Source organism: Phaethon lepturus, unplaced genomic scaffold, assembly GCF_000687285.1.
Source record: "Phaethon lepturus isolate BGI_N335 unplaced genomic scaffold, ASM68728v1 scaffold11118, whole genome shotgun sequence".
NCBI lineage: Eukaryota > Metazoa > Chordata > Aves > Phaethontiformes > Phaethontidae > Phaethon > Phaethon lepturus.
The window spans coordinates 53,991-69,085 of NW_010559725.1; the positions used below are offsets into that span (position 1 = coordinate 53,991).

The window sequence follows — 15,095 nt, forward strand, 5'->3', positions numbered from 1 at the left end:
AGACAACGAACTTCAACTTGCTGAATGCTTTTGATCAAGTATTTTTGCTGTTGAATTATGATTCACTCAATTAGAAAGTTCAGGAAAGCTTCTGCAATGTTTTTGTTTGTTGTTTTTTTTTTTGAATAAAGAAATAAAAAAAACACACAATTCCACTAAATAACATGAAGAAAGCCATTAAGACTAGAATATACACATTTTTTTAAGAGACACATTTGTCAGAAAGTGTCTCCTACTGCTCATTGTTAGGTCTTGCATTTAAATGACAATGTAAATTCTTAACACAATCATTATCAAACACAAAAAATACTGTGCTACATGAGAACGCTGATATTGAGAGGTTTGCATGATGAGAACAGTATCTCAGACCTTAAAAAAAAATTGTGTACTGAGCATTACTTGGAACAGTGAAACAATTAAAAACTTCCTGACTATTTTAAAAGCTTGCTCTTTAAAGAACAATCCAGACTCTTTTTGTGTATCTGTATTAACTTTGTCTACCTACATTTTATACAGAATGAATCTATCAATTATACCTATTTCAACAGATTATACAAAAATGCTGCTGTTTCATAAGTAATACACTGGTATTTTATTACAATAACTATATATTGTCGCTGTGTGCATATATACATATTTGTGTAAGTGCATATTATTATTACTTATTTTGCAGACCTTTTTTATTTTCTAGATCAAATGAGTTAAGATTCTTATTTAGATCAATTTAGCTTAATGAATAAGATATTATGCAGCACTTGCAATGAAATGAAAGTTCTGCTCCAGATAATGTAAGAGCACAGCTGAAAAGAGAACACTAGAAGAATTTGCACTGGTCCTTCCTTCCTGCCACAAAACTCACATATTGACTCAATTATTTCTTTTCTTTCCAATTTGTAGCTACCTCTCAAACTGGAAGACAGGACTGACTTTCTAACTATGCACATGCTTATATTAAGCAAGAAATAGAATACTTTATGCATGCATTCATAGATATGACCAAACTTCTCACTAGAAAAAAAAAAAATAACAAAGCCATCAGTTTTTAGTTCAGAACAAAAAGTGATTTTTTGTACCACTCTGCTACAGTTGTCTCACGTTCATCAGAAAAATACAGCAACCTGGAAGTCATAATGGCATAATTTTTTAAAACAAATATCTCTTTTAACTAGGAAAAAAAAAGATAATCAGCTTTTACTGAACAATATTAATTCTAGCAATAAGAATGAACAGGAAAAACATTATTATAAAGAAAAGCAACATTAATAAGTTGTAAACTCGCATGTGTCTCAGTTCCTGGGAGATTTTTAAGGTGCTGATGAAAAGTTATGGCACTAGTTGTATTTAAAATATTGCAGAAGCTGTCCTGAACCTCCTAGCTGAGCGAATCACAATTCAACCGCAAAAATACTCAAGCAAAAGAATTCAGCAAGTTGAAATTCGTTGTCTCAGTTTTTCATAGGTCTTAACCACAGCTTTGCATTCTGGTCAAAAAAAAAAAAAAATCACTAATCAGTCTACATTTATTGGTTGCTGTTTTTAGCATGTAAATACAAGAGCCTTAGCAACACTGAGCTTTCAAAAGCTGTGTACTGCCTGACTTATCATGTTCAGCCTTTTCACAGAATACTGAGTGGCTATGCATATATCAATATTAAAACAGTCTACCTCCTCTCTAGAATGTGAAAATACAAACACAAATCTTATCAGAAAATAGAAATAATCTCTAAATGAACACTTCCCCCTAGACCCCACTATAGAGAAGAAATTATTGCAAATTCCCACTCTTATCCCAATGTTTATTCTGGGATTAAGGATGAAGTATGCACAAACTAAGGAAGCTACCTAATGTTGACAAAGTAGATCCAAAACAAAGCAATCCTAATAACACACTTGATTTTTTTAATAGCACCAATGAAATAGCACAAATAAATTAAAAGACTTATAAACAGAGAAAATTCAGCCCCACAGAATACTAACTCCCATAACATGGTAAATACTCTCAGCTTCTCTGAAGGAAATGAAAGCAGAGCACATTACAGCCTTCGCCAGAATGATCCAGAATAATGCAACTTCTCAGTTCTGGAAAAATAGCAATAAAGCATAATAATAGCAGAGTAGAAACTTCAGGTATCCATACCAGACTCTCAGATATGCATTTGCCATATATGTAACATGTCAACTATCAGGAAATATTAATTAAAACCTGTTACGTAAAATTAGCAAAATGCATCCCTACAGGGCAATCCAGAATCTGTATCTTCAGCTTGGCATGACTTTATTAGTTTCTGTGCAACTATGCCAGTTTACAAAAAGTGATGGGCAAACAAGGTGTTATTGGATTGGCAAATTCTTAAGCCTACATATGGGGAAAACAAGAGAGAAAATTACAACAGATTTTTAGAATGAAGATCTCCTGAATATTGCTTCTCTTTATCAACAACAGTAAAAAAAAACAGTACATCTAGAAAATAAAAAATATTGTTCTGTTATAAAGAAGAAAAAGATCTTCAAATCACAAAAATTTGATTATTCCTATTTGACTGTATTTCACATTTTCTGACTGGAGATTGAAATGCTTTATGAAGTACCTGTTACTCTTCTCTTCCAGCCGGTACTCGTCAGCCATGATGAACCTGTGCCAGGTTTTTTCATCTGGTCACTAAAAGATACAGTATAGACACACACAAAGCATATCAAAATGCTTCTTTCTTCACATGCACTTAGTATGAAATCGACATATTAATAACTAATTGGAAAAGATTTTAAGTTATTTTACTAAGTTAGTAAGTTATCTGCTTATTAAAAACAACATATAAATACAACTTCCTCCAGTATGTATTACAGAAAGCTCCTTCAGAAATACCGAGATATTTACACCACAAGGGGTCACCATTATGGAACACAAAACCTAAAGCATTTCCACTTGTACAATAAAACTTAAAACTAAACTCAGAAAGAGTCAATTTTTATTTTATCATCAGTTTCATTAACTGAATATAGACTCAACGAGCTTAAAACTGTAAGTTCATCCACTCACAAAGACAGAGATTTCTTCTGATGGAATTAACACTTCAATAAGATTTAATGAGAAGAATTTTCAAAGAAACAAACACTTTAGTAACCTTTAATGTAAATATGAGAATTTCCAGGTCTGGCTGTGAACTATTGCTAACAGCATAGTGATCACTAGTTCTGTTAGTACAAGAAACACGTACGTTGTCATTTCTTTGTAAAGCAACAGTAAGTAATGCCATAATTCCTACCGATTGTATGATTATTCTTTGTTTGGCCAGGAGGAAACTACTACATATTTCTGCGATAAATCTATTCTGCTTGCCTAGCTACACACTCAAGCAGCACTGATCTAAAAGAATATACAAGACATAGATTCTCCTGGCTATTAAACAGGAATCTTTCCTCCATTAAATTCTGTACTAAAAATAAACGTCTTAATCTATGTTTTCTATTCTCAGTGTATGTTTAATTTAACACTTCTTATTTCATTTATAGTTCATGTACCAATACAACCTAATCCCCTAAACTTCCTTCTAAAGATAACAGTAGTGTGTTAGCAATGTTATTTCAATTTCTTTTAACCTGTTAATTCAGTCGCTATAAGGCTTAAAGCTAAACTGTTGTTTAAGTGGTTTGCTGGAGTGGCGCCTAAATCCTGTCTGCCAGTCCAGACAGAAGATGTAAGTCATCCTATCAACAGACGGAGACAGAATAAAAGACAAAGCTCTGGTAAGATCACTTCCCTACAAAAGGGACTGGAGAGCTCACTGTGATCAGTCAAAAATTTCCCAAGCAATCACATTACAGAGGAACACTTGCTTCATTATGACTAACAGTGAATAATGTTTTCTTTTTACAGCATGAGGATTTAAGTGCTCCAAAATCCAAATTCTTACAGAAACTATCTTGAAATTATTTCAGCTCATATACAGCAATTCCTACTCCTCTGGGGAAGCAATGCTTTAAAAAAAAAAGACAGACATGTGCTTGCATCTCTACTCTAAAATTTGACATCTGTAAGAAAAAGGGTTTCTACAGCACACATTAAATACAGTTCAGTGCATTAACAGAAATCAAAATTTGGTTCCATTTATGTGAATACTTAGTCCTACAAACTTCAAAAATTTAAGAAATTCTACAAGGTTCAGCCATCCCTGAAATCACGACTCTGATCTGAAAGGACACTGAATAAGCAAGAGATATCAACTTCAGTCACCTAATACTAACCCAGCTATACTCAGAAATTGGCATCTTCAGAATTATATGTAGGCATGATAATACTATCTGCCTATATGAATATGGATGTTTGAGTTTGCTTTCCTCAGAAAGAATTTTCTAACTATATCCTGTCTGTGCCTCTTCCCCTAAAATGTAAATCCACAGGATGAATCCAAGACACCTCAAAAAAGAGGTTTCATAGGAAACAAAAGTTTCATAGGAAACAAAAGCAGCTGAATAGAAAAGACACTGAAACAAAGGATGTGGTAACCTGAACACTTATCAGATAGAAATACCACATAAGCAAAATGAAGGGTAAGACCATGTCAAAGTTTGAACTGTGTAAAAGAAAAAAGTTTGGTTGGAACCTATGATTTCTCAAACACCAGTATCAAAGAGTTGAGAGACCTATACTAGTAGCAAAGCAGACTGCTGTACTGCTGGTATTCACAGAACTATGTGTACGTTTGGGAAACATCCTCCTAAGTTAAACAGCTTAACTGGAACTCTCATTACTTTCATAAAAAGAATACATTGAATACATACATAACTGAGAATGACTGGTGGGCTGGCTTACCTTTAGGGAGTATGTACAATTCATGAGTTTTGTGAGAGATTATAAAATCCCTTTATGTATCTCTACCATTCTACCAACTCCGTTTTAGTTACAGAGACTTTTGCTTCTTTGTTATCTTTTCACTTTCATGTAGGGCTGAAACTTAAGCAGCAGTATCTTGTAAAGAACTATGCAGTTAAAATGTAATAAAAAAATTTACTCTAAGTTACTTACTATTGAAGGGAACTGGCTTGTCAAGAGAGTGACTGCCTTGGAAGCAAAATCAATTGGCAGAAATCTGATCATCTGATAAGGGACTCATCAAGAAACCAACCGACAGAGGCTCTGATGATTTACAGAGGAAAAAAGAACTTGGCAACTGGATCATCTCTATCCCTCTCCTGTAAGGGAGATCATAGTAGCCCTTATGAGGAACACTGCTTTCTTGGACGTACATAGACTATGAGGACTTCCAAAAGGAAGGTGAGCCAGCACCAGAGTAGTGTGTTCAGTATTTTTCCCTGGTGAAAGTGCATAAAGTGAAAGCAGCATTTATTCAGAAACTCTGCATGTTTAGATGCTTGCTTGCTTTTAATGGTAAATCTGCAAACTCACACCTTCAGTGGTATTTCGGGAAAACTACATTTCTAAGAACTGCATCCCAGAGGCAAAGAATTGGGCTAGTTCCCTCCAAAGAAGCTGCATACAACAGCAAGGTCTGATTCATAAATGTAAGATCCCAATAGAGGAATAGTGCTTAGGCTCTTTCCTCACATTGCAGAGCCTTCAACACCTGAGAGTCTGGCTACCTCTTTACTTGTAAAACAGTCTGGCAATGGGCCTGAATTTTGAGCCATGCCTTTCCATACAGTTAGACCCTTAGCATGGTCCCTGCTATGGTTTTGGCCCAAGAAAGGTAGTACTTGCCTTGACAAACACCTGGGCACAGTGCACTGACAAGCAGAGGTAGGGACATTCCCAGCCAATACTTGGTGTGTGGTAGGGAGGAAGTTAAAAATACTTCCACTGTATCAACATAACCCATGACACAGCAGCTGGCCACCAAGCCAGAGACTAACTCCTTTGTTTTATTTTTATTAATTATTAGTACAGATGTTGTCCCGGTGCCCCACTGATTATTTAGTTACCAGTTAAGAGAGACACACAGCCTAATACTAGCAAGTTAATACTTTTCTACAGAATTATCTCTAACAAGCACCTTTGATCAGTGAGGTAGAAAATCTTACTTGAAGAGAAGAGAACATGACCATCTTTTCAAGTTCAACAATTCAGAAGGCATTGCCTCTAAACACTAACCTCTCCTCATAGTAAGGTTCTTGTAACACCTACATATTCTTAACAACTTTGGGAGGCAAAACTAGAAAATACGGAAACGGAAGAAGAACAGAGGAGCACAGTAACTGAGACAGTGCAACAAAGGATGAAGAAAATGAGGGTTAATGAGCAAAAGATAAGGACAGTGGGCATGGAAAAGGCTGTAAGTCCCATACTATCTGCTTCTGCAAGTGTCAAGATCTCACATGACTTTGTTCCTCCAGAGATTATGAGCCTGTTCTCTTGCACCCATGTAAAAGGAATCTGTGGACTCTCTCTCGAAGTAGAGATAGGATCTGGGACTATCCCATGTAAACCAGAATCTGAACCGAGTCTTACAAAGGCAGTGAGCTACTCGCAGACAGTGCACAGTATGCCCTGAGTAAAACCTTTGAGGAAGCCATACACAGCAGACACTAGCTGGTGTCTGGAAATACTTTTTTTCCCATTTTTAAACAAGGAAATGGAAATTAATTACCAACTTTGTGACCTGGAAGATAACAAGATTCTGCAGAGCACCCTTAACTTTGTACTTATAGGTATCTTTTGTTGGCGAGTTCTACATGACTGCTTAAGGCAACTTCTTTGGGGCAGGGGTTGGTTGAAGACATCAGAATAACCAAACTGGTTTCCATTGACAGAAATAGAAGGAATATTAGGCTTCAAGTCTAACTACTTTATGGAGACTGACTAACAAAATACCATTTTCTCTCAGTCAGCTCCACACAAAACCTTCCAAATAGTAGTAAAGCTCAAACATCAGCAATATTTAAACCAGAAATGTAACTAGGAAGATACTTCGAAAGACACACAGCACACTGCCTTCTAAAAGTGTCACCTGCAGAAACCACAATAATACTAAAATTTACAGAACATATTTACATACATTTCATAAAAATATGAAACATAACATGGTCTAGTTAGTCCAAAAGCTTGCCTTCAACTACTTCTCTTTAGTGTATCACACGAAGACATAAAACCAGTAAGTACAAACACTCACAGAAAAACCCCTTCAGAAGTTCCTTCCTGATAAGAAGCCTTAGTCTGTGTTGCCACCACATGAAAGATCTCTTATCATCCATGTGCTCTCAATAAAATGTTGGCCTCATTGCTAACTTCTAGTAGCATTTTTCTAAAGTAGTATTTAGTTGGGTGGTGGGATTCAATTTATTTTTAAATAAATAATTTATTTTAAAATAAATTTCTAAGACATTTGAGTTAATTGCCTCTCAATTGCCTTTTATTTCTTTGATACCCTTTTTCTTAAGTCAGAAAACTGTAATTATGAGCATACAATTTCTACACACCTATATCTGCAGAGCATTTTCCAGATCTATAGAATCACAATTCTAACCTCCTGAGTTCCTTCCTCGTAAGCAAATCTAAGCACCTGGTAGTTTCATTCTTTGTCCTTAGAGCCCTTTTCTTTCTTACCTTTATTTTCTGCAAAGCTGCCTCCCAGCTGGATGGCCCCCAATATATAAAGGTACCTGGAGTTGTACTTCCCCAGGTGCAGGACTTTGTACTTGCCTTTGTTAAACTACACAAGGTTTCTGTCAATCCATTTACCCAGCCTGTTGAGTTCCCGCTGTATGGCTGCACAGCCCTCTGGCGTATGAGCCAATGGGTTGCTTATATACTGACTGCCAGTTATCATTTTTCCAAATTTTTCAGAACTCTGGTCTCATGAACTGCTCATCAGGTGCAAAGACACCTAAGGCTCCAGACCAAGTTTATGGCACAGCCAGACTCAGCAGCTTTGTCTCAAAAAGAAGGATGGCAGCTCCAGGCAAAGTTAAAAGGAACTAATGGTGATCCTGGGAATCAGGGCAAGAAGGACCGTGCAGCAGACCCTGAGTCAGCAGCAATGGACAAAGTGGTGCAAGAACCCCAAGGCAAAGGAGAAGGGGAGTCAGATGTGGAGCTGGAGGAAGTGAGAGAGACTGCAACTGATTTTCTCAAACAACATTTAGTTACACGACACTTCAGAACCACTGCTTTAGAACATAAGCCCTCTGCTACTGTGATTCTTCCACCATAAGTGTTTAGTGATCAGGAAACAGGAGCTCTAACTCTTAACCACAGTTACTGATTTTAATAACAAGACATTGCTCTGTAGACTTTGAAAGGAAGTGTAAATAAAATCCTAGTATTTTTGCCAAAGCAACTAATAGGAATTGTTTTTCGCTTTTGGCAAAATGAGAAAAATGAGTATTTTGCTTTATCATTCACTGCCGTAGAAATTAATTTTTCCATACGCCAATTAACATTTGCATTTTTCATTAATCCATTTATTCCTATTTAATTTTACTATCCAGACCTTTTATGTTGCCAAAAGGACATCAGAATTAGTTTTCTATTTCGTCTTTCGTTGGTTGAGTAGTAGGCAATATGTTTTTGTGGGTTTGGTTTTGTTTTAAACACAGTGATTTCTTCCTGACTCATAACTTAGCACTTGAAAGGCACTCTATCTTTTTAGGCAAAGAATTGACCTTCACTGAGCCACTTAAGATAATGCGTCTCTATTTTGCTCAACTACCACTGAACTTTCCTTTCTATGATGTCAACTCAGGGACAAACAAGATAGATGCAAACACAATGTGGAAATAAGTAATAGGTGTGCCTCAAAGAAAAAAGAATTAGTATTAACAGCTCAATTTTTAAAGACTATTTTCCTTTTAGAAAACATAACAGAGACACAGTAAATTACTTGTGGACAACTAAAAGAAATACAAATGAAACTATTAAACCAATTACACAAACCGCTCATCAGTCCTGTTTCTTAGCTACAAAGCTTTACAAAAGCATGCAAATAATTGTAAATGATAATATAGATGCCATGAAATTATTTCATGAATTGTAGAGTATTATGTCATAAGTAACACCACCAGAAAAGACAAAACCAAAGGGTGTGAAAACTATAACTGAAACTATAACCAATACCACTGATATGAGAAGGATAATAGAAATAGTAGAAAGGCAAAATAATTTGCAAAAATACATTGGTAAGTAGGCCAACTACACTGTGAGTCATCTAAAGATGAGCAAATAACAATTCCTCTAAACACAATCATGGGCATAGTCCATTACTTACGACAGATACAGCGATAAAAAGAATACAGTATTCTATTTACACAGGCTATTGATGAAGAAACTCAGGCACATGTTAAAAGTATGGCTTAAAAGAATTTATTCTTTTAAGAATAATATATATATTATATTATAATAATAAATAATTAAAAGAGGTTGATGTAAAAACCTGTATCCTTATCCTTTTTATTCTTCACAGTCTTTGCATCTTCTGCCTAATACAGAAAATATTAACAATATCTACTTGTGGCAGGGGATCTTTAAGCAAGCAGACAACTGACAGCCTAATTATAATCATAAAAACCACCTAAAATACTAGCCTAAATGTATTTGAGTCTGAAAACCACAGCACCTTCACCTTCCTAACCATAATCTTGCATAAGCATTCTCATTCTAAAAAAAAAAAAAAAAAAAAAAATTCAATCTAAATCCATTGTTACTACAGTCCCACCTAGATTGAATTGGCATTCCTTCTTTATCCCTTGCATGGCATACTTTCCCATCCTAGAATTAATTGGTTCAATTGGTAATAAGGACTCTCAAGACCTACATCTCAAAAATTTGGAGACCAATAACCTTATCCTAAAACTAATGACTAGAGTAGAAAGACTCCCTTTGGACTAGGCAGTAAAAATGAGCCTACACTCCACAGTATCTTTCCCGAGTGAATAGACCAGAGATAACAGCTACCTGTTGTTCTTTTCTTCAGAAGCCTATAAAAAGTTCTGAAAAAAGGAATTCTTCATTCCAAATTTTCTCTCAGTATCCCCTAACCCTATACAAATATAGGCACCTTCTTGGCAGGGCAAGTGTAATACTTACTTTGTAGAAAGCTTTACCTGTGAAAGCCTTCCTACCACTAGATTGTTTCTTAAATTAGTGGCCTCAATATCTAGTGGAATTGAGGCAGAAATAAAGAAAGATTAGTTAGGAGTAGATTAATTTCCTGTTTCCATGTCTTCATGAGAATTCCAGATGTTGTGAATATACATAATGAGAAAAGACAAAACCTGAAAGTCTGGAGAATCTGCAGCAATATCAGATAAACCATACAACAAACTAATATTCACACGTCATTCATTTCAAAAATTCATCCAGAGCAAAACAGAATGCATGTTCCCTTCAGGAAAAAAATCTCTCTCTTCATAGGAATCCTTTTCTTTGAGTAGAAAAGGAATAAGTATTTTGGGTGCAAATGTGAAGCTAATTTAAGCAATCAGACAGAAGTGATTTCCAGTATTCACTTGTCCCCTGCTTTTATCCTTTTCTGTTGAAGTAATCCAAAACACTAAAAAGCACAAGAAAGAGAAACTAGTCTTGTGGAAGCAGCTGATGAATACCTCTCAAGGATTCTGTCAAACAGGCATTTAAATAAGGACAGCAGTGGTGACAGAAAACAGGGCATAGCATATCTTCTTTAAAGCACCTTCTAATCCTTTTGTAGCTATTTACAGAAATCATTCACTAAAAAAACAAGTGTAAAGCAGGTCACTTGGGAATCAACTGTTTGCTACCAAACTTTTCTTCATTGAAGGCACCTATGTTCCTAAGGAGTCCTGGAATGACATCTAAGCTTTCAGAACACTGAGAAATTGGAGGAGGAGAAAAAAAAATAATTCATCTTTTCTCACCAGGGAAACTGTTGCTCTTCATCAGCAAATCTGCCATCACTGTTGACACTTCTGTTGATATATATGAATGCAGAAAACATTTTAGAAGTTTCATTTCTACAGCAATCACAATAGATGGCAAGGCACAATGGCTGGATGAGGATGTAAACAAAATTTAGCTTCCTTATGATGGTCAGAAATTGTTCCTTGCTTTCCTGAGGCAACATGTCAATAAATTCAATCTGCTTCAATTAATATACCTGTTCTATTATAATTAGATGGTTATTTGAAAAACAGAATTGCAAACAAAATTACAAATAACTCTTCCCCTCAGAAGGTCCTTTTCTCTTTTTCCCCCCAGTATCTTTATAACGCAGTAGTGTCCTCATTAGCGCTGTTCATTCTTTTCATCAGTCCTTGGGACAACAAAAGAATTTGAGATGGAAAGTGAGCAAGTCTCTTGCTGGAATAAAATACTTCCCTTCTGTTTTCTTTGAAATAAATGTAAAGCATTAATGGCAGGAATCTGCCATGCTATTTTGGCATGCTCTACAGTTTAATCATTAGCATAAACAGATCTTTATTAGAAAAGTTATTTTGGTACACATACAGGAACTGTGGAGAAACGGGAGTAGAGAGTCTTATGCACCTTCTCCTGTATGAAGCATACTATTTCTACAATCCTCTTGCTTAATTTCTGCAAGGGTTTTAAATTACTGGGATACAGAGCTGAGGCTAACACAACTGCTTCACATTGAGAATGACAGGACTCCAGGTAATAAAAGTTTTCACATTCCTTTAAGCCCTCATCCTATTATTCCTGAATACAATGTACTATTAACTTCATACAAGATGACTCAAGTATTTACGACATAGAAGCAGATGCAATCTAATCATAGCAATCACCTCGTACCCGTAAACATGTCCTATTGAGAAAGAATTCCAAAACTGCAATAACCCCCTATGGTATTGGAACCTTTTATACACAACTCCTATCAAGACCAAACTCAACAAACTATATTGAAAGATAGGTTTGTGATATCTTTCAACCACCTTGTCAGATGAAGAATGACATCTCTGAACTCAGAAAAGGATGTATCTCATGGTCTGCCTGACGTGTAGTATTATATGCAAATACATTCAGTGTTCATTAGCATGAGTCTTAGCAATGAGTTAGAATGTATGAGCGCAGTTGGTATTACCTAGAGCCATTCCATCATATGGTAGCATGAACTGCTTGGGCTGATATAGACGAGGGATCTTTGTCCTTTAATAAAGGAAAAGCATTTTGTATTATTTTTGTGCTATTGCAGCATTGCAGGTATGTCTGGTACTCTAAGCCATAGGAGCACCTAAATGTTGTTAGTGATCCTTGATGCAAGGATATAAAGCAGGACAGGCAGCATCTCTTAGGCAGCACTGGCAAGAATCATCTCTGCCTCAAGTACACAGAAAGCATGCACAACCCACAGAAGAAGGTAAAGATGCACCATTCAAAAACACAGATCTTGTATTCAACACAGAAAGAGGGAAGAATATTATGTTACTCTTCTATTTTGGAGAAAACTAGTCAGAACAAGATTGGAAAAAATTATTCTGTATTATCTTAAGGCAAGTAATTTGAGATCTAATTTAAGTGATGGGTGAGATTCAACCATCTCTAGTATTATTCTCCAGAATTCACGCATGGATATGACAAGCTACATGCATTAACATTCCATCTTTCATGATTAGAATCATTAGTATCTTAGCTATCACCTCAAGAGTCAGAAAAGTAAGTAACAGGTCATGAAGAAATTAAGCCAGCAGAGCTTATGCAAAATGAACCTTGACAACCTATTCTTCAAATATGCATAATGGTATTTGAAGAATATCAAATTGAAAATATGTCATTTTCCCCTTTCAACTTTTCACATTTTCTAAAACTCCTCTTACACTTAGAAACCAAACTGAAAATGCCCTATAAGACTTCATGTTGCAACTAGCAATTTTGGGGGGTAATAGGCTTTTTTTTGCCTGTTCCTAAGAATATTTCAATAGAAAAGCTAGTCATTCTCAAAAATTATCAAGGCAAATCATGATATTCTGTGGTTCAGGCTATCAGAAAAAACAATGATTATGGTACACAATGCCATATGAATATGTGATTGCGAAAAGCAACAGTAACAAAAACCCAAAATTAAAAGCTTGCGGAGCTCTCGAGCTTATAAAGGATAAGCATATAATTTTTAACAGATAGCAAGGATGTATAATGAGTTAACCATTCAATCATACCTGAAAGTTTAAAAATTATGACTCAGAAGGAAGGTCATTCTTTCCAAATAGTAAAAGTACCAACTGACCTTTTCTTATTAGAGACACTTGGACACCATTAACTAACTACCCATTTCAACTGCAACACTAAAGTACCTCACAACCACAGCTTTACTAAATAAAAGTCAAATTACAGTAACTTATGTAGTATGATAATCCACACAGTCTTTACCTAAAAAGTCTTTCAGGTCACTGATTTTAATTGGAGAAAATTACTTTGCCCTGAAGCATTCTCCTTGGTGCTTTACTTTCATTCACCCATGATTTTTCATCTCTAGGCTTATTTTCTCATTTTCCCTCCCTCCCTACTCATGGAACTTTTTCTTTGCTCCCACAAGTCTCCAGTCTTTCAGAATCTGTCTTCTTTTTTTTAATCCTGCTTTCAGTTTCTTATAAAAGAAGAGTGCTACAATAGCTCTGCTATATATCATTTGCTGTAACAGCTTCAATGGACAACATTCTTTAACCTGTTTGGTACTATCACCAAGTTAGTAAATGAAAGGTGTTTCATTTTATAAAACGAAGAATACACTCCTTTATAGCAAAGGTGCTTAAGAATATCCACAAAATAATTTCTTTCTAAGCATAAAAACATGCTAGAAAGAATATACCTACTGGCAAACATTTATACTTAATAGTGACCGCATGTTTACAGGGTGTGTTTTGAAAATAAAGTGTTATTCATTCTTTGTTGCAGAGATGGTCAGATCTGTCAATGTTATTAGCACAAAACAGTTGTTCATCCAACTACTAATGCAGCAACTGATACACCTACTGAACATAGTGCCACGGACTATTCCTCCCTGTGCAAGAATTCAGATCTGAATCAAAAGCAAAAAAAATTTACTTAATTGTGAATTACAGAATGCATGTAATAATCTAGGTTCAGTAAAAACAGACTGCATGCACATAAGTCTCATTAATCTCCTATAGCTTTTTGGTCATAGAAAAAAAGATGAACCAACCAAATTCAAAGCCACAAAAAAATTCTGCCGCTATTGCCAATGAGTTTAAGCCTGTTTTTTGTGTATGAACACATATTTCCCCAATACCAGGACTGAAATCATGGCTCTACTCATGTGTGGAGCTAAAGGAACAATGTATAGCACCTTAAAACAAGAGGCTTGAACTGTAAAAACAAGCACATTGAATTTCAACTTGAATGTTCTATATGCAACTATTAGAAAACTTAATTTTGAAATGTTAATGAACAAAAAAAATTAAAGTTATTTCATGTCAAGCAACTTCCAATCAACAATTTTTGGACAAGTTAGACTTTTGAGTGTAGAAACTTCCTAAGAACAGAAATATAAAGGGTTTTTTTTCCTAATAATGTAAACATAGTTTTGTTTTAATGCATAAACAGTGCTACCTTCAAATTCCATCAATTTGAAGCATTTTGATGCTTGCACAATTGAGTATCTAGGAAGAGGGTTGTATGGAAGGTGTCAATATTACCATACTCAAACAATACTGACCCTTCTCCTCTCAGCTGAAATGAAAATTTTCCTGTTGTCCCTTTTAGGAAGTCTTCCCTCTCCGATCTGCTGATATGCTCATTACAAATTAATTGTCTACTTTCATCATTAAATGGTGTGTATGCTCTTTGGTCTGCTAAGCAGTTATCATTGCTTCTGCAAAGATTACTCATCATAGCTGGTTCTTCAGAATCTAGTTTCTCTTCATCTGAAATAGCCAAAGAGAATATATTTTGTAGAAGTGTTATTGCACAATAAATACACACAACGATGCTCAGAATGAATGTTTGTCATGTTACATTATCAAAATTTGCTTGTATCAATTTAAAAGGTGAGAAAGCTTAAGACTACTTAGAGCAAAGTAATCAGTCTTCTTATAAACATAATTTCTTCAAGTCTTTCAGTTTTGAATTTTAACATTTTAATCTTTCATCTTTTTTTTTTTATTACTCTTTTACAGATAGGTGGGTTGTACCTTGT

The 15,095-nt window shown here is 35.3% G+C and overlaps 1 protein-coding gene across 1 annotated transcript in view; it reads right to left on the minus strand.

The window, feature by feature from the left end:
* ARMC2 (armadillo repeat containing 2) overlaps positions 1-14,823 on the minus strand; it is a gene marked incomplete at its 5' end in the record, with an annotated part of 57,570 nt that extends 42,747 nt beyond the window's left edge. The window contains 3 exons of the mRNA XM_010293453.1: positions 2,589-2,659; positions 10,846-10,896; positions 14,616-14,823. Of these exons, the coding sequence (XP_010291755.1) occupies positions 2,589-2,659; positions 10,846-10,896; positions 14,616-14,823 (330 nt within the window). The remainder of the gene's footprint in view (positions 1-2,588; positions 2,660-10,845; positions 10,897-14,615) is intronic.
* Positions 14,824-15,095: the final 272 nt, after the last annotated feature.